At 37.1% G+C, this 27,995-nt stretch overlaps 1 protein-coding gene across 2 annotated transcripts in view; it reads left to right on the forward strand.

The window, feature by feature from the left end:
* The first annotated feature begins 1,215 nt into the window (after window positions 1-1,215).
* Window positions 1,216-27,995, forward strand: part of tgfbr2b (transforming growth factor beta receptor 2b) — a 29,358-nt gene continuing 2,578 nt past the window's right edge. The window contains exons 1-6 of one of the 2 annotated variants that reach the window (XM_067404723.1): window positions 1,216-1,502; window positions 9,700-9,853; window positions 10,500-10,690; window positions 20,223-21,013; window positions 23,912-24,053; window positions 27,613-27,740. In XM_067404723.1, the coding sequence (XP_067260824.1) occupies window positions 1,442-1,502; window positions 9,700-9,853; window positions 10,500-10,690; window positions 20,223-21,013; window positions 23,912-24,053; window positions 27,613-27,740 (1,467 nt within the window). In that variant the 5' untranslated portion in view covers window positions 1,216-1,441. The remainder of the gene's footprint in view (window positions 1,503-9,699; window positions 9,854-10,499; window positions 10,691-20,222; window positions 21,014-23,911; window positions 24,054-27,612; window positions 27,741-27,995) is intronic. The other variant, XM_067404715.1, reaches the window with a different exon arrangement.

The raw sequence follows: 27,995 nt of genomic DNA on the forward strand, positions 1-27,995 counted from the left end.
ACACAAACAATAATCAATCATTCTCAGATCTTGGCAGCCCCAGCTTTAAATGTTCTATGTGCTGTGCTATGTTGGTCTGCAACCCCTGTCAGCATCATTGCTGGATTGTTTTTGATTCTAAGTGGACCTCTTTCTCTCTTTTCTTGCTCTCTATCTCTATATGTATCTGCTGTGGTAGGCTGTGCACGTTCAGACCTGTTTCTCTACTCCATCCAACAAACAAGCCTCAAGTTTGACTTAAATACTAAGACACCACATTGTTCTGTCTTTCATTAGCTGCCTCTCAGAGAAAAAAAAAAGCATTAACAAAATCTAAAGCACTGTAGCAATCAAGTAAGAGAGAGCTTATGTAGGCCTACACTTTAAATCACAGTCAGAGACAGCTGTATTGTAACTTGGTAAGGTTTAAACTTGATGCCTGACATAGCTAATGATCACTTATGTTGTCCACTGTAACAAGTGCTATGGTATAATGATTACAGGGCAGCAACTGTTTCTGTAGAGGCAAATGGGGGCCACACAGATACATGTGAATGCACGTTTTCCAATGAAGTCATGCCATATAGACATACCATATACTTGTCATTGACTTCTGTTGTACTTAAATTGTCACTTATGATTGCTACTCTAAACTTGACTGTTTGAAGATATCTTAATATGCATTTTAGCCACTTATAAATGAAATGAGACAAATATACACATTTATTATATAATAATTAAATATGAATAATATATATTAGACAATATACAAATATAGCTGTCTAAATGGGGCATTATTGTAGATAGATGGATAGATAGATGAAATAAGACATTTTTACCTTTTTTTAAAGTTCATTACTAGCGAGGATTGTCGTTTAGGACTGTTTATTTCATTTACATTTATTTCATTATTAAATAAGTAGCATAACAAGAGCACATGAAACAAGTATACACATAATCGTGAGCACTGCAGACAGATATTTCCACCCCAAAAATGCCATAAAGGAACCGCATCAAGTGAGAGCGTCGCGATGAAGACACCCGTCTTCTAAACGACACGAATCCCACGATAATGCCGTCAACGTATTATTTAAAGTTCGACACAATAAAATTAGAAGTGAAGGCATATGTATAATTACAGGGCTAGAGTAAAGACTGTGTCGAGAGGGAGGGAGACGGAGGAAAGTCCTGCCCTTTCTGAAAGATTTCCTGTTTGACTTGCAGAAGTAAGTGACTAAAGCCCACAGATTCCCTCACAGTGACTGTTCACTTCAGCAGCATGAGACGCTCTCCTTCACTCCGGATCAGACGCTAAAATTACTACGCTTTCTGGTCAAACAACGCCAGCTTGATCACGTTTACATTAATGCGAGGGCTACGGGCAGGATTGTGTTTCTAATGGAGCAATATCGGCTTTCTCTGCTATGTTGGGGGACTTTTTTGATTTCTACAGTTGTCCTGGATGGGAACGCAGTCGGTGAGTGAATGTCTTGACACTTCTCGCGCGCTCCTCAACTTGGCAGGTATTTACGCGTGTAAATGTGTTTTTATGCAGAAGTAGACCTGTGTTTTTATGATCCACCGTGGCTCGTGAGGTCATAGAGCAGCGTTTGTTTCTTGACTGCTTACTTTTTAAAGCGTGCAACAGGTGATCGTATTCAGTGAACGCCAACTTCAGCGTTGTTTTTTTCCTGTCCAGTTTTCAGGAGTTACGTAAGAAGCAGCATATTGCTCAGGTGTTTCAAGATGACATCAGTCCCACAAAATGCAGTTTTATTATCTTGTGCTGACTGAACTTTGCACGTCTGTTATTGATATGAGTGACTTGGCAGAGGTGTCATTGTGTTTGTAAAACCGTTATCTTTGTGTTTCATGTTTCATTAGAGATAAATTGATAGATATGTTATGTACGTAGGCCTTTGTGTATATGCAATGTGTAAGTTATACTATACTCCTTATGAAGTGGCTCAAGACGATATCAGTATGGTGCTTTGATGTAAACCATGATGTTGAATGATTGACATATTGGTAACACTTTACAATAAGGTTCATTAGTTAACTAGTTAACGTGAACTAATAATGAACTGCACTTCTACAGCATTTATTAATCTTTGTTCATTTCAACATTTACTAATACATTAGTTAATGCACTGTGAACGAACACGAACAGTGCATGTATTTTTATTAACAAACCTTAACAAAGATTAACAAATGTGTTGCTCATGGTTAGTTCATGTTAGTTAATACATTAACTAATGTTAACAAATTAAGTTTATTGTAAAGTGTTACCGACATATTTGTGTACAGCGAATAGCCTACAGATAAAGTATATTAGACATTGCCTTAAAATATGACATGATATCAGAACTATGTCCATTATGTCATCCCAAACTAGTTTAAGATGACCTTAATGCTAATTTATATGGAAGGAAACACACAAAATGACAAATATTCAAAAAACCCATAGAAGTACATGAAACATTGTAGTGTTACTAAATAATGCTAGTACAGTTGTACTTTTTTGGCACTTTTGTTTATGATACGTTCTGTCTCCTGTAGCTTTGAAATGTAGTTCATGACATTTTAACATTTTAATACATCAGACCGTTTCTGTTGTTATTCCCTCAAACCTGTTTGTGTGTGCGCACAAGGGAACGCCCTTATGAGCTGACAGCTGAAAAACATTACGAGTTTGTGTTTTCAGTTGTAGTGGAAGTGTTGGACAGTGCACTCAAGACTTTTTTCCATTTCAACCAGCCCTGCATCCTTCCTCCCATTGGTATAAATTGTTTATCTCTTTCTGTCCTGTCATTAATTTCAGCCTCTGTGATTACAGGTTACTTTAGACACTAATTACACTCACTGAACTCCTCCCCACCTCACGCCTGTGATTATACAGCAGGATATGTTTGTCACACAGCACTGGCATATGCTGTGTTTGGTGGAGAAACATAGAGATATTTCTTACAGAAATCATATTTTCCAGATGTCCGGCTACATCTTTGCCACTTCCTGTTTCCAGTCTTGCTTGGCTGCATGTAGTTCGGCACACTTCGCTGCTGAAACACACTAGCACTGTGTGTGCTGCTTTTAAGCCACATGCAGGAGTTTTGCTCTGCTTGTTTTAGGTGTTACAAATAGCATCAGACACCCCCATATGTAGGTATGGCACCTTTCTGTTGGTATCTTTACTTAAAGTGTTACTTTTATTTCTCACCTCCCCACATAGATGACCACATAGGTCATTATGAGCTCATCCTGTCTTGCATCATGCACATAAACTCATGCATTTTTGTTTTTGGAGTCACTCTACCCTCAAGTTTAAAAGTGAACGTTTTAAAGTGCAAATAATTGTGCTTAGATTTAATAATAATGCACAGTCCTTAAAGGATTACTTCACTTTAAAATGAAAATTAGCCCAAGATTTACTCATCCTCAAGCCATCATAGGTGTATATGACTTTCTTCTTTCTGTTGAGCACAATCTGAGTTATATTTATAAATATCCTGATGCATCCAAGCTGATGAGTATGAAGCTCAAGAAAAGTGCATCCATCCATCATAAACGTACTCCACACAATTCTGGGGGGTTAATAAAGGCCTTCTGAAGTGAAGTGATGCGTTTGTGTAAGAAAAATATCCATATTTAACAAGTTATAAAGTAAAATATCTAGCTTCCGCCAGAGCGCCTTCCGTATTCAACTTACGAAGCAACTGACGTGACTTTGTTTTTTTGTAAGCTGAATACGGAAGGTTGTAGGATGTAGTGTAAGTGTTTTGAACTGCGAGAGGCTTTACACTTTCTTCATAAGTTGAATATGGAAGGCGGTCTGGCGGAAGCTAGATATTTTACTTTATAACTTGTTAAATATGGACATTTTTCTTACACAAATGCATCACTTTGTTTCAGAAGGCCTTTATTAACCCCCCAGAGCCATGTGGAGTATGTTTATGATGGATGGATGCACTTTCTTGAGCTTCATACTCATTGGTCCTGTTCACTGCCATTATAAAGCTTGGACGCGTCAGGATATTTATTAATATAACTAAGATTGTGTTTGTCAGAAAGAAGAAAGTCATATACCCCTATGATGGCTTGAGGATGAGTAAATCATGGGGTAATTTTCATTTTAAAGTGAACTAATCCTTTAAATGATGTTAGAAAAAAGACATGTTCAAATCTGTTATAGAACCTCTCCTTCACTCCACTCGCACGCTAAAATCACTACGCTTTCTAAACAGCACCAGCTTGATCACGTTCATATTAATGTGAAGGGCTACTGACAGGATTGCATTTATATTTGATTTCTCTGCTCTGTTGCTCTGACTTTTTTGATTTCTATAGTTGTCATGGATCGGAACGTAGTCGGTCAGTGACTGTCTTGACACTTCTCACATGCTTGCCAGGTACAGTGTTTAAATGTGTTTTTGTGCAGAAGACCGTGTTTTTATGATCCGCTGTGGCTCGTGAGCTCATAGAGCAGCGTATGTTTCTTGACTGCTTACTTTTAAAGCGTGCAACAGGTGATCCTATTCAGTGAACGCCAACTTCAGCATTGTTGTTTATTTCTGTCCAGTTTTCAGGAGTTACGTAAGAAGCAGCATATTGTTCAGATGTTTTGAGATGACACAAGCCCCAGAAAATGCAGTTTTATTGTCTTGTGCTGACTAAACTTTGCACGTCTGTTCTTGATATGACTTGGGCAGAGGTGTCATTGTGTTTGTAAAACCATTATATTTGTGCATGTTTTATTATCTATAGTGAAGTTGACAACACAGAAAGATAGATTTACTAGTTTAAGATGATCCAAACTAGTTTAAGATGACCTTAATGTTAATTTATAGTAATGGAAAGAAATACATAAAAACATAATGAATGTTCAAAAAACCCACAGTATTATGTCCTTAAACATTGTAGTATCTTGAAATCAAGCTAGAGCTAGTATAGCGGTAGTTCTTTGGCACGTTTGAGCCACGTGCAAGAGTTTTGCCCTGCTTGTTTTAGGCATTACAAATATCCTAAGATGCCCACATATGCAGGTACGAAACTTGCCTTCCTGTAGGAATCTTTACACAGAATGTTTGTTTTTGAGCTCATCCTATCTTGCATCATGCACAAAAACGTCATAAACTCATACACTTTTCATTGTTGTTTAGTCACTTTATCCTCAAGTTTAAAACTGAAAGTTTTAAAGGTGCCCTAGAACTTTTTTTTTAAAAGATGTAATATAAGTCTAAGGTGTCCCCTGAATGTTTCTGTGAAGTTTCAGCTCAAAATACCCCATAGATTTTTTTTTTAATTCATTTTTTTAACTGCCTATTTTGGGGCATAAGAGCCGATTCAGGGTGTGTGGCCCTTTAAATCTGGTGCTCCACGCCCAAGAGCTCGCGCTTGCCTTAAACAACATAAAAAAAGTTCACACAGCTAATATAACCCTCAAAATAAGATCTTTACAAAGTGTTCGTCATGCAGCATGTCTAATCGCGTAAGTATAGTGTTTATTTGGATGTTTACATTTGATTCTGAATGAGTTTGAGGCTGTGCTCTGTGGCTAACGGCTAATGCTACACTGTTGGAGAGATTTATAAAGAATGAAGTTGTGTTTATGAATTATACAGACTGCAAGTGTTTAAAAATAGTGACAGCTCTTGTCTCTGTGAATACAGTAAGAAACGATGGTAACTTTAACCACATTTAACAGTACATTAGCAACATGCTAACGAAACATTTAGAAAGACAATTTACAAATATCACTAAAAATATCATGTTATCATGGATCATGTCAGTTATTATTGCTCCATCTGCCATTTTTCTCTATTGTTCTTGCTTGCTTACCTAGTCTGATGATTCAGCTGTGCACAGATCCAGACGTTACTGGCTGCCCTTGTCTAATGCCTTTCATAATGTTGGGAACAGGGGCTAGCATATGCAAATACTGGGGGCGTACACCCTGACTGTTGCGTAACAGTCGGTATTATGTTGAGATCTATGGTTGAGATTCGCCTGTTCTTCTGAGGTTTTTTAAACAAATGAGATTTATATAAGAAGGAGGAAACAATGGAGTTTGAGACTCACTGTATGTCATTTCCATGTATTTTTGAATCTAGGGCACCTTTAAAGTGCAATTAACAGTTCTCAGATTGTCAATTTTTTTTGTTTGTTTGTTTTGTTTAAAATACCGACAAATCAAAAAAACAGACACATCTTTAAAATGAAGTTGACTACTATCTCTCTCTAGGCACCAATTTAGGGGCCCAAACGGACTGCAAGAGCCTGTTCTGCTTATCTAGATCTGTGCACTGCTTATCGTAATGTTCAGTCCTTAAATGACATTTGAAAAAAGACCTGATAGAGAACCGTTTAAAGTGCCAAACTAGTGCAAGTAATTTCCCTTTGGCCTTCTGGACAATAATCACATATTTGTAGTTAAAGAATCAAATTTCATAATTTCAGCTATGTTATGAATACTGTCCAAAGGAAATAGTGTGAGGTAATAGCTCTGCAGTGTTATCCAGTCAGGCCGAGCAGTAGATAAAGAGTCAGTGAGCAGCGCTTACAGAGTAAAAAAGCTCCTTTGTAGGCCCTTGAAGCCATGTGAGACTCAGGCTAGTGGATGAAGGTTGTGAGTCCAAGCTTATGTTTACCAAAGTCTCTCCGGGCCTCTGCACAGAGAACTCAAAAATAGCTATCTCGGGATGAGAAGAGGAGTCGCATAACCTCAAAATGGCTGCATCTGATTTGACCATATTTGTCTTCGTATCCTCGTGGCCGACACAATCCCCTCTTGGCTCGCTCCAATGAACTAGAGACTAAAAGGGCACATAGTCCTGCTTATCTGCCCAGCTCCAAAGACAGAGCTAAAGCAGCTAAAAATGACAGTGGATGGATCATAAGACAGATGGTATTATATATATATATGTAGTTTTAATTTACAGTCAAGCCAAAGCTATTATTCCACAAAACAGTGATGACCTTTAACCAACAATTAATATAATAGAAATATTTTGCAATCTATTTTCAGCCATAATTTGAACATGCATAATAATATGGGCTTATTAGTGTTGCAAAGGTGAGTTTGTGTAGTGGTTGGTAGGTTGTTTCTTCAGTAGAAGTGTCTTGATTGTTATTCTAGCTGTGGAAGGAAAACCACACATCCGTTCTATCTGTGCTTCCTTCCTCGATCAGGTGACCTGTTCCGTCCTTTCCAGAGGAGCAGTGGAGATAGATTGAGGAGCGAGAGCGGAGTTAAAGGAAAATAAGGGTTTTGCGATTGTCGCTCTACATTGTTGTCATTCTGAATGAAACTGCACTTTGTGAGTGACTATGTCATTCATTTTCAGTGAAATTTGGTGATTTGAGGTGTCATTAGAGACTGCAGACCACTGATGATCAAACTTTATTCAAATGTGCATGCGCTAACAGCCAATGGGAGAGCAGACAGTGGAGGTCTCATGATCTGCTGCCTGATACAGTCGGATGCTTTCTAGCAATTTAGTGATAAGCCGATAATTATTTTCAAGTTATATTTCATTTCATGGTATATAGGCTAGCTGATATTAAAATCCTAGGTAACACTTTGGTATTGGGAACACACATTCACTATTACTATGACTTTTGCCTCAATAAACTCTTAATTTACTGCTTATTAATAGTTAGTAAGGTTGTTGTTAGTGTTTAAGTTTAGGTATGAGGTAGGATTTAGGGATGTAGTACAATAAGGTCATGCAAAATAAGGCATTAATATGTGCTTTATAAGTACTAATAAACAGCCAATATGATACAAAAACTAATATCTGCTGATAACTGATACTGTATCAATATATTGTCCACACCTAATTTAAATGCTGCGTGAATCAGTTTTATTTTAGTAATATTTATATACTATTGTTATAGTATTTATTAATATTTAAAATTTTAAGTTTAATTTAGCATTATTTTTATTTCAGTTTTGTTCTATTCATTTTAGTAATTCAACTTATTTTTATTTCAGTTAGTTACAAAGGCAACATTTTATATTTTCATTTAAATGTCATTTTTATTTCTACCTTTTATTTCAACTAATTTTCTTCTAAACTTATTTCAACTATATTTCAATTAACAAAAACATTTTTTTTTTTTTTTTTTTTAGTTTTAGTTCATAATAACAACACTGCTGTGAATGCACGTTTATGTATTTTCTCATTTTTCCCCAATTTTCCCCAATTAATCTTTTCATTATAACATTAGAACAGTACTGTGCTGTTTTGATTAGTTTTCTGTATGATTAATGTGTTTAAATATCAGTTGGGCTTTGCAGTATGGGTTGGCTTCTATGTCTTTCAGTGTGTTTGAATGACCGGTGCCCCTTCCAGTCCCCGAGAGCCAAGGTGGTCTTTTATCACAGGAAAGTCTTGGAGGTGTGTGGTACTCCAAAGAGCAGCTAAACTAACATATTACGTAATACAGTTTTAACGACGTCTTATGGATTGGCCAAATACAGACACGCTGCAATTGAGAAACCATACACACTTAGAAATGACTCATACAAGACCAGTAACCCCTTACGTGTTCTTGAATTCACCTTTTGGGTTTCTGAGATTTACAGACTAAACCAGTGGCAGAAGCATAACTTTTCCACTGATTTGAGGTCTTGATGTCAGTCTTTATTTTGCAGAGGCAAGAGTTTGACGCCATTTAGTCTCTTTATGCTAGTGTTTGCTTGATCGCATCAGTGCATTTAGGTCAGAGTCTCAGGAACCTGACAAGAGTACTGGAGATGAAAGCAGGTCCAAACAGGGCGTTGAAAAGCAGATAAAAGAGAGCAGCATGTATATCTGATAACACAAGCATCCAGCATTTCATCTTGCACTCTTTTGTAGTCCCTTAGGACACTATTCAAGGGTAGTAGATGCAGTATTGGACTTTATACAGATCTTGCACATCTCTAGACTTCTTAATTTGATCAGATACTGTGGTTTGATATTTTAGTGTAACACCTTGTCTACATTGAACACAGTGTTGCCAAGTCTGCAATTTTCCTGTGCAATTGGAATACTTTAACACTGTTGCCGCAGGCTATTTTTGATATCCGTGAGTTGAAGCGACCCCAAATAACATGATATTTTGCCCCTGGAATGTGAATTTTACCAGAGGAACCCCTCCAAAAACATAGATTTTTACAGGGGATTCCCCTGAAACGCGATTGGGCTGGTTTTGGGCTAGTTTTGAGTAACGTGTTTTGTTGTGAAAACCTGGCAACCCTGACTAGACATAACGGTTGCAAAAATCCATTTGTTCTTTGTGTCAGAAGTAGCGTGAGCCCTTAAAGTATGTCAGAAATCAAATGGGGCAACAGTTTACTGTTGGGGATTTTTTGCGCTGTGCTGCATCCAGTGTAGACAGCATCACTGATTATAATCGGTTTTATTCGCCGCTCACATCCACTGTAGATGCGGTGTAATGCCCATAAGCATTGAGTTTTAAGAGAAACGAACCCTCACGCTATCCAAAGTGGATCTCCAGGGTTCGCTTTGTGATGCTTTTAAAAAGTTAAACTTTGTCAAACACATCTGAGAACTCTCATTTTGAATACAAGCCAAGATTGCATATTATATAAACAACCCCTGAAAAACTCATCCAATTGGACCTAATTATTTAGGGTTTGTCGTAAAATGTCACTTTGCACTTCTGTCGATCACAGGTAAATATTTAATGGGTGATCTTGTTTCTGTTTTATCCTAGATGGGATACATCCTTTACATCCGTTTCGGCTTCCTCAACTGTGTAAGTTCTGTGACTTGGAGGTATCCAATTGTAACGGCACCGGCACCTGTGACACCAACTGCAGCATCACGTCCATCTGTGCCCAGCCTGATGAGATCTGTGTGGCTATCTGGTATGTCATTGTCAAAGCCTTGTTTTTTAACTTTTTATCATGTGTGTAACATCTGTTGTACTGTATGCACGTGTGAAACATCTGTTTTGCACAACAGTCAAAAATCTGCATCTTGTTTACAGATATTATTCTCATTAAAAAAAAACATGACATCGAAATTACCTTTAATAAATGCCTTTCGTCTCATATATTCTAATGAAATAAATTTTTGATCAGAGTTTTGCCACTTTTGAAACAACTTCTTTTCTACTGACATAACCAAGGCCAAATGGTTAGGGGAAAAATAATATTATCCAATAAAAGTCTAATACTTCATAGTCCAGTGCTAAAAATAATATCAAGTATCTTGTTTTACTCTGAAATATGTGACATTGAAGTTAAATGAGCTGTGAATACCATTTCATGTTGTCTTTAATTATGGAAACAGTGCAGTTAAAAATAGCAACAAGTCATTGCTGTATCTAAGTGCTTATTATATTTACTGGTGTAGCAACAAAGGGATATGCAGTTTATATTTTATTGTCAAAGTCAATTAAAAAAGTAAAATAACAAAATTGTATTTTGAATTGACAAATTGACTGTCATTTGATATCATAATCCCTTTAAACGCAGTGTAATTGTATTTGTGTCCTCTTTATGACATCAGGAGAAAGATTAATGACAACACCACGATTGAGACATTGTGCCACAAACCCTCTGAGCCCCTCTACGGCATCATGGTGGAGAACTACAACAACACCAAGTGTGAAATGAGAAAGAGGATGTCAAACAGAGGCCCTTTCCACATCTGCTCCTGCAACGCCGAAGAGTGCAACGACAAGCTGATATTCACACTCCGTTAGTTTCCCTCTTCATTCCTCCTTCTTGTCTATCCTTTTGTCATTGATAGAAGTGGTTTAGGATAATAACTAAAAGTTGTAATTTCAGACCATTGTGTCCTTGAGAAAGGTAGGCTACTTCAGCTTGACAGGCCCAGACGGAATCTGCAGGATTGTTTTCTCTGCTGATTTTGAAGGAAGAGATGTGGAAAACTGCAAGAATAGATTTAAACATGATAATTTGTTTAACAGAGCTGAATAGTACATATTTATTTGTAGATGAAAGTATAGTCAAATTCAGCATGACTCTATTTACTATGTTTATACATGTTCCTTGTCTCAATGTTTTATTCCAAAGAAAAAGTGTGATGTCATAATTTTTCATCAAAATCATCATCGTCTCTGAAGTGACTTTCCTTTTTTGACTTTTAAAGGTGCTCTTAGTAATGTCACGTGTTTTTAGGCCAAAACATTTTTTGTCACATACAGCAAACATCTCCTCACTATGCGCTAGCTGCCTGTCCCCTGAACACACTGTAAAAAAACGCGGTCTATAGTCGCCACAAGCTCCGAAAACGGCAATAAAAACAAACTGGTCCAGCCTGGACCACAAAACATAATAAACACGCTCCAGCCAATAACCGACAAGAATGATTTTAAATGCGCGTTCATGACTGTTTCAGGAAGCGGGGAGGGGGAGGAGGAGGAGGAGGAGGAGGAGGAGGAGGAGGAGGAGGAGGAGGAGGTAGGGAAGGTCTAGCTAGCCTCTGTTTTGTTTGATACCACTTCGAACGTCAACAGAAAGTTACTCCACCCAGGATCACTTAGAGCACCTTTTAATTATTACAAAACTTTCCTGCCAGTCACATGGCTCCATTCTGGTAACACCCACTTTTAAAAATCCAATCAATTACGGATCAAATTAAGCCCTGCCCCCATGTTATTTTTTTTCTCTTGTTGAACATCCTGTTTTACTCTGAAATACAGTAGGATGCGGAAACAAAGATTTACGGAAACTAGGTGTGAACCATTTAGAAGCCAAGCAGTTTTATTGTTAATTAAAACAAAAACTATTAAAAAAAAAAACTATTGTTTTTTGTTAATTGGAATAAACCTGAAATAAAGTGTAATATAAATATTAGATGAAAAACACTTCATTAGAAATGTTGCATTGACAACTAACTGAAGTAAGTTAAAGTAATAATAAAATGACTAAAACTTAAATAAAATAGCTGAATGAAAAAAATTGAAATTAATACAATGACAAAAGCACATAAAATTACTAAAACATAAACTAAAATGAATACTGAAAATACAAAAGTGTAAGCTATTTCAAAATGATAATACATATTAGTATGTAAATAATGCAAAAATAACACTGATGGAAAGGGCGGGAATTTTACGAATGACAGTTGTTCCAATTCTATGGAAATCTGCAGCGTTCTGCAGTGAGTCGCAGATTCCGTGTGGGCCTGTGAATTGATAAGCGAAAACCAGAGCATTGCAACCTTCTCAGCCGTCTCATGTGATGAATCCTACATCACACCTCTCTGAGGATTTCCATAGACTTGGAAAAGTTGTATAAATAATGAATTGTGTTTCAGCTAGTTTCAGTTTTGCTAGTGCTACACTTCACCACACTAGATAAATAACATTCAACTGAATATAATCCCAAACCCTTGCAGAACATGTTTAACTACAAGCTGAAACAGTCTGCATTAGCATACAATGCTAACTATTTAGCACTGGCTCATAACGTGTAGTATCTGGTATGTGAGCTCAGGTTGTCGTAACGTTCTAAAGCAGCTGCATTGTTGCTAGCCAGGCTGTGCTGTCTCAGGCAGACATTCTATTGGCTCTGGTTGTGTGGACGGCTGAGGATCTCAGACATGTGGTTTCCTGTCTGTGTAACTTGAAGCAGAGACATCACAACCACATGGCAAAACAGCTGTGTGCACTAGGCATGCTTTAAAATAACCTTATTTACCACTATTTGGAAAGTTTATAGCATGTTTCATACGTTTAAAAAGCCACAATTTCATTTTTTATGCGAGGAACATCCACATTGTGTGTTTTGGTAAACCTAAAACAGTACGTGGGGATTTCTGAGGTGCGGAGTATCCTGAGGTGAATGCGCTTCCTTTATTTCAGTATGTAAACACATCTATCGTAAGCTATTGAAGAGAGATGATATGATGTTAAATTGTGGATATAAGTTACAAAAATATGGCTTTTGTTTGCAGGTGTTTGATGCCTGTAGTGTTGACTATGTAGGTAGGAGCAGTCGAGGGAGGCTGTAATTCCATCCGGTGAACGAGGCCTCATTCCCTGCCAGAGTGGGGAAGTATTGCAGGAAGTCCATGTTTACTTATTGGAACAGTTCCATGGCATATTTCTCCAGAAATGCCTGGCATTGTTTTCCCGGACCATAACATTTTTATGACATTAACTGTGAACTGAGAGCCTGAGCATTGCTGCGATAAGCTCCCCATTCTGTATTCGACTGGAGACGCCGACATTTCTTTCGACTTTATTATGGCAGCTGCAGGGTGTACACACCAGCTCATAATCATATCCTGCACAGCACAGCTTTGTCGTATAGCAATTTTACACATATTTTTTGCTGAATCAAATAAACAGAAAGTCACACTTGCACTACTTTTGGCCTAGGTGGACTTTTTAGGTGGAAAGTACACTGTGAAAACTAAAGGTGCCTCAAATATCCCTTTTGTGTACTTAGGAAACTACATTACATTTTCATATATGTATGTATATATATATATATATATATATATATATAATATATATAGTAAGATTTTAAACAATATCTCAATGAACACAAAAACAATTTCCAAAATGTTGACAAGACTAATTTTAATATAAGTATAATATAACATTTGTTTAACTTGTAACATGAAATTAATATAACTTAGATTACACATTTTTCAGGGTGATGCAAAAACAACAAAAACTACTACATCTAGTAATTTGTATGGTTTCCATGATTTTTAATGACAGCACCAAGACTTCTAGGCATGGAATGAACAAGTTGGCGACATTTTGCAGCATCTACTGTATCTTTATCCATTCTTCAAGAATGACCTCATTTAGAGACTGGATGCTGGATGGAGAGTGATGCTCAACTTGTCTCTTCAGAATTCCCCATAGGTGTTCGACTGGTTCAGATCAGGAGCCACTGAATCACTTTCATCCTGTTCTTCTTCAGAAATCCAACAGTGGCCTTAGATGTGTGTTTAGGATCATTTTCATGTTGGAAAAGTGCACGAAGACCAAGGGCACGGAGTGATGTAGCATCTTCTCTTTAAGTATAGAGCAGTACGTCTGTGAATTCATGATGCCATCAATGAAATGCTGCTCCCCGACACCAGCAGCACTCATGCAGCCCCACATAAGGACACTGTCACCACCATGTTTCACTGTATGCATTTTTCTTTGTATTCCTCAACTTTGCAACACCATACAGTTTTGAAGCATCACTTCCAAAAACATTTATCTTGGTCTCATCACTCCAGAGTATAGAGTCCCAGTAGTCTTCATCTTTGTCAGCATGGGCCCTGGCAAACAGTAGGTGGGCTTTTTTGTGCCTGGGCTTTAGGTCTTCTTTCGTGGATGGCACCCAGGCATGCCATTCCTCTGCAGTGTACGCCGTATTGTGTCACCCCAGTTTGGCTTTCTACTTCTTTAGATAACTGCAGTGAACTTGCATGCTAATTTTCTTAAACCCTTCTCATCGGAAGATGCTCCTGTCAAAATGTTAACTTCCGTGGACGACCTGGACGTCTCTGTTAGATGGTTGCAGTTCAATCTTTTTGTAGCCTTCACCTTTCTGGTGTAAAGAAATTATTTTCTTTCTCAGGTCTTGTGACATTTCTCTTCCATGTGGTGCCATTGCTGACAGCATGAAATGGGAAGGGGTTTTAATACCCTTTTATAGTCTACTGTCTGCTGGACACCTGTGTAATGAATTATTAGACTCACCTGTGGTTGAATTCTTGTTAAATTAGACATTTGTAATCTAAAATGTAGCTATATTATTAACATTACTTTCATGTTATAAGTTAAACAGATGTTATATTAAACTTAGTCCTGTCAACATTTTGGAAATTGTTTTTGTGTTACTTTTCAAAGGGGGTGTACTCATTTACGCTGAGCTCTGTGTTTTTTATATATTTATATATATATATATAATATATGCTCCAAAAAAGCATATATTCTTCTTGATGGGTTACCGGAGAAACCATCAAAAGTTTATATAGAGGTTAATCACGAAATTATTCAGAGAACTCCCCCTAAATCTACTTTCTAAGGCTGTATAAATGTTCTCCATATTGGTTGTGATGGAAAAACGAACGGATTATCAAAATTTATTAATATTAACTGATTTATTGGTTTATCCAAAGTATATATCTCAGTGGGTTTGTATTGCAAGATTTCAGTTCCACATTCAGACCAAGTATGGTGTTTTTAAAATTTGAATGCCGCATGAATGCTGAATATTTTAAATGAGAAACAGTCTGTCAGCATGAAGACATCATTATGTCTTCTAGACAAAACTCCAGAAAAATGAATAGAGCGAAAGAGGGAAATGGAGAAACTGTGGTTAACTGTGGATTACTGTCATTAGTTTACCAAAAAAGAAAAAAATTAAATGTTGTAATGTAGTTTCTGCTGAAATGTATCTAATTCACCTGCAGAATATTAAAGCTGTTCCTCGAAATGGACATTCCAGAATGAAAACAATCAGTGAAAGTACAAACCACAGAAACATTTTTGAAAGTGAACCATGGAAATGTTTGGTTTTTAAAGTGAAAGTGATTTTGTAACAACATGTTCTACAGTTTGTTCAATTTGGCTCTGAAATGGGATGATGAGACATGAAGACAGATTGATGTCATTGATGATTGATGCAGACATATTTGCTGCTACTCTCTTCACAATGATGGCCGTTATTGCCTGAGTGCTCCAGCAAGTGTACATTTGTTTCTAATAAGCAACTCGTAAAGCTTGTCAGGAGCATTGCACTTTTCATTGTGGTTTGCACACATGTTTTTCTGTTATTCGACTTGTAAACTTGATTGGCTCAATCGGAAGGAACATGAAGTGAATATGGAACCTTGGAGGCGTCTTGATTTAGAGGTCCTGGAAGCCTCTCGTGTTTTTTTTTTTTCACGACATGCAATGCAACAGTGTATATACCATCACAGTGGCACACTGAACGAGATTCACACTCAACTAGGTTGTTGTAGGTCATTTCTGTAGTTTAATTTCCTCGGATTTCCTGTTTGTCTGCACTTTGATTTCTGCAACTAATTATGTAACACTGTTACATTTTTGGAATGTAACTGTCCGCTGATAGGCGCCTGCTTTCAAATGCTCCCGCTCACACTTTCAAAACTCTTTCAAATTTAAACACTCCCGTGTGTTGATCATTGTAGCCAATCACAGACATATCTGATTAGTGTGTGAACACAATGGCCAATCAGAGGTGTTTACGAATCTGCTCAACAGCGCTCAAAGCGTTTTGTATCGCGGTCCGTACTTTTGACAACTTTGTTTCCATAGACACATTTTTTTTATTAGTTTTTGCAGATATTTTCTCTCAGCAACCATATATTAAATAAAAAAAACTACTCAATGAAAAATACATGTACATATACATAGAAACATTATATATTTAATTATTATTATCATTAATTATTGTATTATTTATATTCATATTATGTAATTCCAGGTAAAATAACTTATATACACATATGTATGTATGTATGCATCTATGTACTGTTTTTTTTTTTATAAATATATATATATATAATGTGCTTATTTTGACACATCAGTGTCATCTTCACACAAAAACACAAAACGATAGATGCCAAAATATTCTTTCTCAGATCTTGTGGAAAGTACTCATTATTCTTTCCCAGGATGACAATCCAGGCCATTTGCCTGACAGGACAAATAAGTAGCAGCATGTGTCTGTGTCTCACTGGAATATTTCCAACCTGACAATATGTTTCTACTCAGTTGATCTTTTATCATAGGTTATTTTGATGGAAAGAAGAACATAAAGGAAAGGAAGAAGAGTGCAAACTGAGGATCAGTCTGTCTGTTTAGACTTTATTTTCAACCCAACCCTGACCTGCACGTATATATGCTGGCTTGCAAACACACCCACGCTCACATGCTGAGGAATCTTGGCCTCTGGTTATAGAGCAGATAGTTAAAAGGTCTTAGTCACACCGAGAAAGCCAACCAGAGACCAAGACGGTGTTAGTGAGAGAGAGAAAAAAGAAAAGTCAGACTTGTTTGCGGAATGAGACATGCTATAAAACAAAGCCGTAGTCATAACAAACAAACAGTAACAGGTCTGTCTTTTTCATGTAGAGCATGTTATCAATCTTAGTACTCCACATCAGGACAGGGCAAATCCAAAAGGCAATAACACGTACATACAGTATGGGAATCCTCACTTTGAATTCTGACATTTTCAAAAGTAAAGCAAGCTCACAATGTGCCCAGCAAACAAATCAAAGCAGGCAGAAGCTTGTTTGCTTGTTCGCAGTAGGGTGGAGAGAATTGGCCTGTCAAATCAGTAAACTTAAAGGATATGTGAAATGTCATGTTTTGATAGAAAGGAAATGGCTTAAGATATTAACCTATAAATGTAAAAAAGTAAAATGTTTATTTAAAAAATGTATTGTATTTTATCTAAGGAAAAAAATCGTTAAACACTAAAATTGTTTAAATGCTAGTTAATATAGGCAATGCAATTACAATATGAAAAATGTTTATTAATATTGAGTTTGTGTAATAGTGTTTTAAATTAGAGTTTTTTTAAGTAAGCGTTAGATGGTGGCAAAAAAAAAAATTACATTTATTTTATAGATTTGGCAGAAACTTTTGTCCAAAGTGACTTGCACTGCATTTTTTCAATTCACGCATTCCCTAGGAATCGAACCCATGACCTTTGCCGTTGCTTGTGCCAAGCTTTGATGTTTAAGCTACAGAAAGGCAAAGGTGATGTAAACGTAGGCAGAAATAACCAAATTAATATCTAATATTGACCAATACTGTTGAATTAAAAACTCAATATTCTGGATCCCCTTATAGGCGCAGTATGTACGTTTCTCTGCTAGAGGTCACTTATTCGAAACAATAACAAAGGCATAGTCTGATGACACTGTGAATGAGCATGGAATGATTCCATGATTGATTCCATACTCATTCACAGTGTCATCAGACTATGCCTTTGTTATTGTTTCGAATAACCGACCTCTAGCAGAGAAACGTACAGTTGTCATCTTCACCTCCACAGCTGATGGAAAGCAATCCGACGGGTCTCAAGCAAAAATCATGTTTTATTAACGTTACTGTAGTATGAAGCAGGGCGGGGCCAAGAGCCGTGGGAGCGGAACAAGGCCGGTGGAGTGAATATATTGTATGGCAGAGAAAATGCTGTGTTATTGTTACTTCAATTAAAGCTCTTTCTGATTATGCTATGTTAGCCACTTGACCAAATAGTGTTGTCTCTGAGGCATGGTACAAACATGTTACTCGCGGTAAATCAAGAAAATGAGATGCAAACAATAGCTCAACCGTGTTGAGCTATATAAGAATGACTAATATTCTGTCAATAGAGGTACCCAAAATCTCACCTGTCTAATAAAACACATAATATATTAAAAGCGTCTAAGGTGTTTCCATTGGTTTCTGCAGAAGTAAAACTGGAAATCGACGGTAGCGCGGATATGACGTCACTGACAGGCGTCGCAGTGACACGGGTCGTTACACTGGTTCAAATTGCGGATTTAAACATTTGTTGGAAACATTTAGGATAATGTAAGTCAACAAAATATATAACACTGTTCTAGTTTGTTTTTTTGTTTGTTTGTTTTTTTTTTTTGGGGGGGGGGATTTTAATACAAAAATCTTATTTATTGTTCCTTTTAATTAATCCTTTTCCAGTAAGTATGAGCAATGGTAATAGAAATAGTGGTGCTTGTTAATGCACTAATAAGAAACATGTCTATTGGTGTGACATGAGAAGCAATTAAATTTTAATAGATTAACTTGTGAGTCAGAGGCTTTGGAAAGCGTAATCCACTTGATTCTTGTTAAGACCTTGGCACAGATGTACAGTGATGTGTTTAACAGTAGAGCCTGCAGAAAAGTACCTCTTATTAGCTGATAATGTCATGGACCACAGCAGTGTGGCTGGCATCCTGTTTTATGTGGCTGGAAAAGGCTCTGTGATTTCATGCATGTTTATATTGGTTGTTTGGCTGAAGAAGAGGATTCTGCTGCTGTATGTGAAGGGTTGAGTGTTCCCTCTGCACCACACATCTATGCTTTATGTATGCGTTTGCTGACTGTTCTGTCTGCCAAACGCTTTGGCATTTATTGACGTTTTCCCTCTCCCAGTGTCGTGTATCCATTTCTGTTCTTTTTATGTCTGTGTCTCAATGATAAGGCGTGTCTCTGTGTTTGATGGAAGAATGCAGACAGACGAAACACTGACTCCACTCTCTGCCCACGTAGTTGGCAGGTCTCACTTTGTCTCTGGATTGAACCTGCAGCGCTAGGGCTTCCAAGCCAATCCTCCGGTTGGCAGGCGCACACCGTAGCAGTGTAAACTTTCCCTTGAAGGATGTAGTCGCTGAACAGACTCCCACTGTGTGAGCTTCACTCATGCTTCCTGATGTGGCAGGAAAAGCTGCTCACAAACTGAGTTAATGATTAAGAGTTCAGTCAAACTAGGTACAGCTAAATGGTTATAGCTGGTATTTGAAATGGCTCTAAATTCTGGACATTTCTGCTAAGTAGTTAATGAACCGATTCAGAGTGACTTAGAGTAAACTTTGCTTTAGGACACAAAGGTGTTACAAAACATCACTACTTCTTACTACATAACATCACTTTTTTTCAACGCGACATGATGCATTGAGATCTTTTATAAACTCCTAGTTTTAATAATTTTTGGTGAACATTTTGTAATAATAGAATTAATCTTATAATTAGTCTTATAATAATGAAAAATATATATTATTTTAAATTTGATCAAAATAATAAAGATAATAATTATTTTTTATTATTTTAATTTTTTTATTAATTTGTAAATAAAATTAAATGTTATTAAATTAATTTAAATAAATAAATAAATGCTATTTTTATTAACTTATTTTTATAAATGTTCCCAGTAATACTATATTGTTTAGGTAAAGTTTTGGCCTCTGAAAAAAGTTTTGTTCAGGCAACTCTTTAAGGATAATTGGGACAACATATGGGCAATATTGTTTGTCTAACATGTGTTTTTATGTAGATTCATAGAAAATATTTTTTGTAAAATGATCAAAATTCTTGGTCTCGTAAATTCCTGTATACATGATGAACTGTTACTTTTTTGAACTGTTAACTATTTAAATTGTATTGATTTATAAGATGTACATAACTAGATTTGATACAAACATTTGCCTTGTGCTGTGTAGAGGTAAATGTTGTGACATCATCTGCTTTCTCTCCGGTTATTGGTCCAGACCCCACGAATAACCAGGTGGTGTTGGTGATCCTGGTCAGTTTGCTGCCCCTCCTGGTTCTGGCTGTGCTGGTCATCGCCTCCTTCTACTGGTATCGCATGTACCGTCGCCGCAAACTTGATGAGTGGGAGACCAAGAAGCCATCCAAACGCAAGGGCCCCAAAGGCCCGCTGGACTGTAGTGACGCCTGCGCCATCATGATGGACGACGACCGTTCGGACAGCAGCTCCACGCACGCCAACAACCTCAACCACAACACAGAACCTTTGCCCATTGAGCTGGACCTTCAAGTAGGCAAGGGCCGCTTCGCTGAGGTTTACAAAGCCAAACTGAGACAAAGCCCCTCGGAACAGTTTGAGACAGTGGCGGTAAAGATCTTCCCCTACGAAGAGTACGCATCCTGGAAGAACGAAAAGGACATCTTTTCGGACATCGATCTGAAGCACGAGAACATTCTACACTTCCTGACTGCCGAGGAGAGGAAGGTGGAGAAACAGTACTGGTTGATCACCGCCTATCACCCACGCGGGAACCTGCAGGAGTACCTCACGCGCCACCTCATCAGCTGGGAGGATCTAAGAGTGCTCGGGGGCTCGCTGGCCCGGGGTGTGGCTCATTTGCATAGTGACCACACCCCCTGCGGGAGGCCCAAAGTGCCCATCGTCCACCGAGATCTGAAGAGCTCTAACATCCTGGTGAAGAATGACCTCACTTGTTGCCTCTGTGACTTTGGGCTTGGCCTCCGTCTTGACAACTCACTGTCAGTGGATGACTTGGCCAACAGTGGGCAGGTAGATTCAGCAACAATATTTCATATGGTGCATTCTGTCTGTTTACTGCTAAATTTTGTTATTGCCACAAAAGATTTTAGTAACACTTTAGTTTAGGGACCAATTCTCACTATGAACTAGTTGCTTATTAGCAGTGTTGGAGAAAGTTACTTTTAAAAGTAATGCATTACAATATTGTGTTACTCCCTAAAAAAGTAACTAATTGCGTTACTTAGTTACTTTTTATAAAACGTAATGTGTTACTTTACTAGTTACTTGAAAAAGTAATCAGATTGCATAACTCAAGTTACTTGTAATGTGTTACCCCCAACACTGCTTATTAGCATGCATATTACTTGGATATTAGCTGTTAATTAGTACTTATAAAGGAGATATTAATGCCTTATTTTCCATGACCATATTCTACATCTCTTAATCTTACCCAATACATAAACTTAAAGCGATAGTTCACCTCAAAATGAAGATTACCCCATAATTGACTCACCCTCAAGACATCCTAGGTGTATATGACTTTCTTATTTCAGCCAAACACAGAGTTATATTAAAAATATCCTGACTCTTCTAAGCTTTATAATGGGAGTGATTGGAGGATGAGATTTTGAAGCCCAAAAAAAATGCATCCACTGATTATAAAACGTACTCCATGTGGCTCCGGGGGGTTAATAAAGGCGTTCTGAAGCAAATCGGTGCATTTGAGTAAGACAAATATCCTCATTTAACGCATCAGAAGGCCTTTATTAACCCCCTGGAGCTGCGTGGAGTACGTTTTATCATCAGTGGATACACTTGTGTTTGGCTGAAAGAAGAAACACCTAGGATGGCTTCAGGGTGAGTAAATTATGGTGTAATTTTCATTTTTGGGTGAACTATGCCTTTAACAACTACCTTACTAACCATTAATACGCAGTAATTAGAAGTTTATTTGAGGCAAAAGTCATAGTTGAGAGAATTGTGTGTGAATAGTGAGAATTGGACACTAAACTAAAGTGTGACCAAAATTTTATATATGCATGCACAGTGTAGGCCTATATATTTAATTTCTTCAGAATTAATGTAAACTCAAGTCATTTGTTTTCTCTATTGAGTGATCAATCGATTTATATAAATCTTTCAAGACAGACCTACCATAAACTCTGAAGACTGTTGAAGCCATAAGTCAACGTAATTTCAACTTAAGATCCACCAATCTGTGAACAAATGAAAGAGAGAAATCAGCAATGAAATAGATCAGCAGAGATCCCGTCCACCCGTGTGAATGTGAATCGTGTAATAAGGCCAGGCATCTTATTTATTTACATTTTATCTTATTTATTTTTGCAATAAATTTTAAATAGTTATTATTCTTCCAACAAATGACTATAAATCAATGGTTTTATATTATACTATTGTTTTTTATTTATTTACGTCAGATCCATTGTTTTATGGGATTGTAATTCCTTCATAAAAAATGTTTATGAAGCAATTTTTCCTCATTTTCATATTTTTTTGCTTAAATTGTACCTCTTTAATTTCAATAACAAAGTTTGTCACCTGAAGCAGCTTAACGTACATTTTATCAGCCCCAGTGCATCAGACTACTTAGATTCACATGCTTTTATAGCTTTGTAAGTACCAGGTAAAGCGCTGACGTATACGTAAATTTGTGCAGATTTACAGCGGCAGGGCCGTTGTCATAACTTGCAGGGAAAGTCCCCTCAGGCATCTCACCATGTGCAGATGTGTATGTATGTATGTGTGCCCTTTGTACAAACTGTCTGCTCAAATTTATGATTCACAGGCTAAAAATGAAAAGACAAAAGGCGCTGAGTGAATCAGTAATGAACTAGCTAACAATCGCCTGACTCTGAGCGTCGTCTCTCCATACCCAGAGTGCTTTGATGTTTGTCATCCTTCTGCTGGTCCCAGGCAGTGACCCTAAACACTTTCAAAGGGAGTTTAGATTTCAGTGCTGAGGTTGTTTAATTTATCACGTTTTAGTTTTGTTGGTTCATCGGTGTGACCTTTTGTACTCTTAAAGTGAAGTTTAGTAATGAAGTGAGTTGTGCATGTTTTAAAGATAAGAAATTCTTTTTAAAAAAGGTGCAAAAGAAGCTTGGTACCCTCAAAACAGTTTTCTGAAATCAATGAACGATTAGATGAATTTATAATCTGAATCCATATGGAAGGAGTGAGTAAACTTGTCATTTAGATCAATGTTAATGATAATAATAATATATTTTTTAAAATAATACTTTTATTTTTACATTTGTATAATAAAATACTATTATTATTATTATTATTATTATTAAAACTACTTATTTATGATAATAATAATGTGTTGTCATGACATAATAGTTCAATAAATGTATTTGTAATATTTTGAAATTATAAATAATTATTATTAATATATAAATAAATAAACAAATATATAAAATATATATTATGGTTATTTTGGAATATAACTAATTATAATAATAATAATAATAATAATAATAAGTTGTGTTGTCATGACATAATAGTAAAAATACATGTATTAATAATAATAATAATATTTTCTAATTAATAATAATCAATAATGTTAAATTATTATATATAAAACAAATATATAAAAATATATTACTAATATATTATTAATATAACTAATTATTTATAATAATGTGATTGTGTCGTCATGACATAATAGTAAAATAAATGTATTATTATTATTTTTATTATTAACAATATTTTCTAATAATTATACTAATTATATATATATAACAAATAAATAAATTATTTATATATATATATAACAAATATTTACAAAATATATTATTATTATTATTATTATTATTATTATTATTATTATTAAAAGTGCTGTGTTGTCATGACATTGATTGATAGACAAATTATTTATTTATTATTTATTTATCTGATTCTCAGGTGGGTACAGCCAGGTACATGGCTCCAGAAGTGCTGGAATCGAGGATCAACCTTGAGAACATCGAGTCATTCAAGCAAACCGATGTCTACTCCATGGCCCTGGTACTGTGGGAGATCACGTCCAGGTGTAATGCCATCGGTGGTGAGTACAACCATCATAAAGATCTCACTTGGAAACATTACTGTTATTTTGGCATTTCCCAAATCAATATGGTTAGTAAACTTGAGACAATGCTATTCTATTTCTATTCTGCCTGTAATTGTCCCTCAAGGAGAACAGGGATGAAAATAGGCTTGCTTCTTTGTCTGATTCTGTCAGTGGCATTTTGGTTTGTTTTTTTCTTCCATCATTGGGCTATTGTTTCAGTACACTGCATGGAAAGCCCACTGCGGCCCACACTGTGTTTTGACCGATTTGCAGCTTCCTGTTATTGAAGGAGTCGTTCTTTAACGAGCAGAGATGGTACGGTGTACTCACTCTATTTGGGGAATGTAAGGAATGTGTGAAATGTCAAGTGCTTCCTAAGAACTTTCCCTTTTTTGGTCAGGTGGGAAGATTCTTGGCACACCAAGATATAGGCGTAAACGACAATATATAGCTGTCACTCACTGACTATTTATGCTCTCATATTTATGAAATACAACAGCAAAAATTGGAATTAGTTATGGTGTGAATATAAACATAAATGCATGTGGAAATTGAGGAAGAGAGAGGGATTTTTGTTGTTGTGATCAGGGTTTTTCCTGCATTGAAAATTTTTCAGTAGCTGCCATGTGAAATTACAGTCCACTGAAGTAAATTTAAGTATCTGGCATTTTTTTGCCTAAGTGCTAAAAATCCTTTTGCATTTAAAAAGGATGAAGAAAAATTAACATGTACTATATCCATGTACCTCCAAATGAATAGATATTGAATCAAAATCTAATCGCAAGCTCATGAATCCCTTTAAATCCGCTCTGGGAATATGAGTGACAGTGTGCATGTATGAGTGTATTTGCAAGTGTATATTGTTTCTCTCCCTGTCCCTGTGCCTGTAGAGTTGTGTTACCCACATGCCTTGGCATGCCCTCTGTGGTTGACAGGGGTTGCAGGAGGCCTCCTGTCATGCTGCTTGGAGCTTATCTGAAGAGCTGGAGGTGTTTTCAGCCAGACAGACTGTCTCATTCCAGCCTGTGTTGAGGGGGGTAGAGACAGACATCCCAGGGTCTGTCTCTTCAAGCCCTTGCTCCTTTCTTTTTTTACCACCTTCCATTAAATGCAATGTTAAAAACCTGGGATCTCCTGCAAAAAGGGGTAAAGGAAGTTTTCGGGACAGACAGCGGCTGCAGAAAGTCAATGTGTGGGTGATGGTGAAATGGAAAGCTGTGGCTGCGTTGTTCTGCTGCTGCGGCTCAGTGTGTATGCTAGTAAGTCCTGAATTAGCACGGGGTGCGGCCTGCCTGGTCTAGAGTAGTAGAACAAACTTGAGACACTGCCAGTCAAGGAGAACTCCCTCCCTTCATCAGAGAAAGAGAGGAAAACAAGTAAATGGAGGACAGCAGCTGGCTAGCAGGTGGCAGAACCCCATGCAGGGTGGCCATCAATCAGTACAGGTCTCAGATTCGCTGCCGCCACGCCTCTGACTGACTCAAGCTCTTCACAGACGTGCAGAAGAGTCAAGGGAGTTGTGTTCTCATGATCCACCCCAAAAGACACTGACTGAAGCCTGAAAAAATCCTCCGGCAACATTGCTGCTGCATTGCTCTCTAGGCAACTTTAAAATAGGTCAAAGTGTTTAAGCAGGAATCTTACCTCCCGTTTGCCCTGATTGACTGTCTCACTCACTGTGATTTATGGATGTTTTATTTAATGAAAATAGTATCTCTTTTTATTTTTTTCTAAACTGTCAGTTTATAAAATCTTGCACAATTTAACAATTAGCATTTTATTTATCCTAAATGCAATCAAATAATATTTAAATTTTTTTGCGTAATTTACCTTTTTTAACATCACAAGCTACTCTTCAACGATACTGTTGTTTTCTTAGTGACCTAGCACACTAACTTTTGATTTTTTATTTTGAAAATTTTGATTTGAAAATTATTGGGGCAAAATTGTTCAGAGTGGTTGAAATAATGTAATAAAAAAACTGTTGGACAGTTTTTTTTAATAGAAATAAGTATACAAAATATATATTTATATATTTTTTTAATTCATTATTTTATTCATTATATAAATACTTTTCAAATAGTAAATATTAAAATAGTTTGTTTACATCACTTTTAGTTTTAAACTTTTTTTTTTTCTTTTTTCTTTTTTCTTTTTTTTTACGTTTCAAAGCCTATGTCTGGGACAAGAAAACGTAACAAAAGTGAATGATGAAGGCATGATGAAAATTTTCCAAGAAAGTTTTACTGTGTGGCCTTACTGTATAAGAAAAAGAAAAAAAGCTGTTTTTAATTTTAATAAAATTCAGCCTCTGGGACCTAAAAGTGCTCAAGAATGAAGAAACACCCTTAAACTGTTTTTCTTTTTCTTCTTCTTGCACTCTTTCCCAGACAGAGACTCAGATAGGCAGGTCTGTGGAGGTAGCAGACAGTTAATCTAAAGGGGAAACTGTAGTAAAAAAGCGTTTCCCTGGATAGCGCTAGCTGGGCCCAGGGTGGGAGGCCTCAGCCGGCAGGACATCTGTTCCCAAAAACCACGGCATTCCTCACATAGCGAGTGCATTTGTGGAGCCTGGCCTCTTAAGCAAAGCAAAACGTATAGAAAAAGAGATGGAGACCAAAAAAGAAAGATACTAGGTGACCTTAATGTTGCAGACAGGCAGCTGTTTGTCCTCATCTGCAGACTGCATGCATGCTAAATTCCCATTTTGGGGTCAGAGCCACAAACAGGGCACAGAGGACAGCAGAAATAGCACCGCAGGGGCGGGAGTATTTTGTTTAAGAGCTGAAACAGGGGAAGTCCACTTGTCAAAAACAGGATGCGTTCGCTTGTGGAGTCAGCTTCTCCGCAGGGTCCCAATCACAGTCCTCTACTTCCTGTCCTGGGCTGTATGCTGGCCTAGCCCCTTCCTGTGGGCCCAGAGTGCAGGGCAAGAACCACAAAACACGCTCTCCAATCATGAGCAAGCCGCTCCAAAGTAAACGTACTCATCAACCATCATTTGCTGTAATGGGTTTTATATTGGCCAAGAAGAGGACAATAACTGCTGTTTTATGGGAGGTTTTGGTATTTCTTTCAGATTTTTTTCCTGTTTAGCCCCCCGTGTTTGTGCGTGTTATCTATAGCTGGCTCTGGTCGAGTACTTGGCTATGGAGGTTGAAGACAGATATATGATTGGGCCTCTGCAGCTGGAAAATCTGTTTTTGGAGCTCGCTGGCACAGTCCAGTGATTAGCCTCGTATTTCACCAATTTGTTTTCATGAACAAAACAAATGATCCACAAACTCAGCATTGTAAATTGTTGGCATTCTGATGGAGCAACTGATTTTGTTTCATTTTTCTCCAGTTGCTGCATTTACACTTTAGGTTTTTCAGGACTGGATAGAATTCTGAAACTTATGAAACATGCTTTCCCCTCTCCGTCAGGGCTTGCTTCCAGCTTTAGGAGTTTCCAGCTTCTTCTGAAATGCTCTAAAAGATCGATTCTTCAAGTTTTCATAAGCAGATAGATCATATGTCTAATAATCTGATTGTTTTGTGTCTGTCTTCACAGAGGTTAAGGACTACGAACCTCCATTCGGCTCTAAAGTCCGAGAGCACCCCTGTGTGGAGAGCATGAAAGACAACGTGCTACGAGACCGGGGCAGGCCAGAGATCCCCAACAGCTGGATGAAACACCAGGTAAAAGAGCATAGGGTTGTATTTTGATCTCAGAACATGAGAGATAAGAATTTTGTCAACTGTTATTGAGAACTTTTGGAAAGCGAACAGCTCTCCTGTGGAAAAATAGCTTTAATTATATATTATAAAACGGATAGTTCCAGCCCTTGATTCTGATTGGTTGAGCCACATTCGAAGCTGTTGCAAAATTCCCAAAAACATACAGCTGACCGAATTACATAAGTATCGCTGCGCCACTGGAATGTGTTTGTTGCT

The sequence above is a fragment of the Chanodichthys erythropterus genome, chromosome 2 (assembly GCF_024489055.1).
Source record: "Chanodichthys erythropterus isolate Z2021 chromosome 2, ASM2448905v1, whole genome shotgun sequence".
NCBI lineage: Eukaryota > Metazoa > Chordata > Actinopteri > Cypriniformes > Xenocyprididae > Chanodichthys > Chanodichthys erythropterus.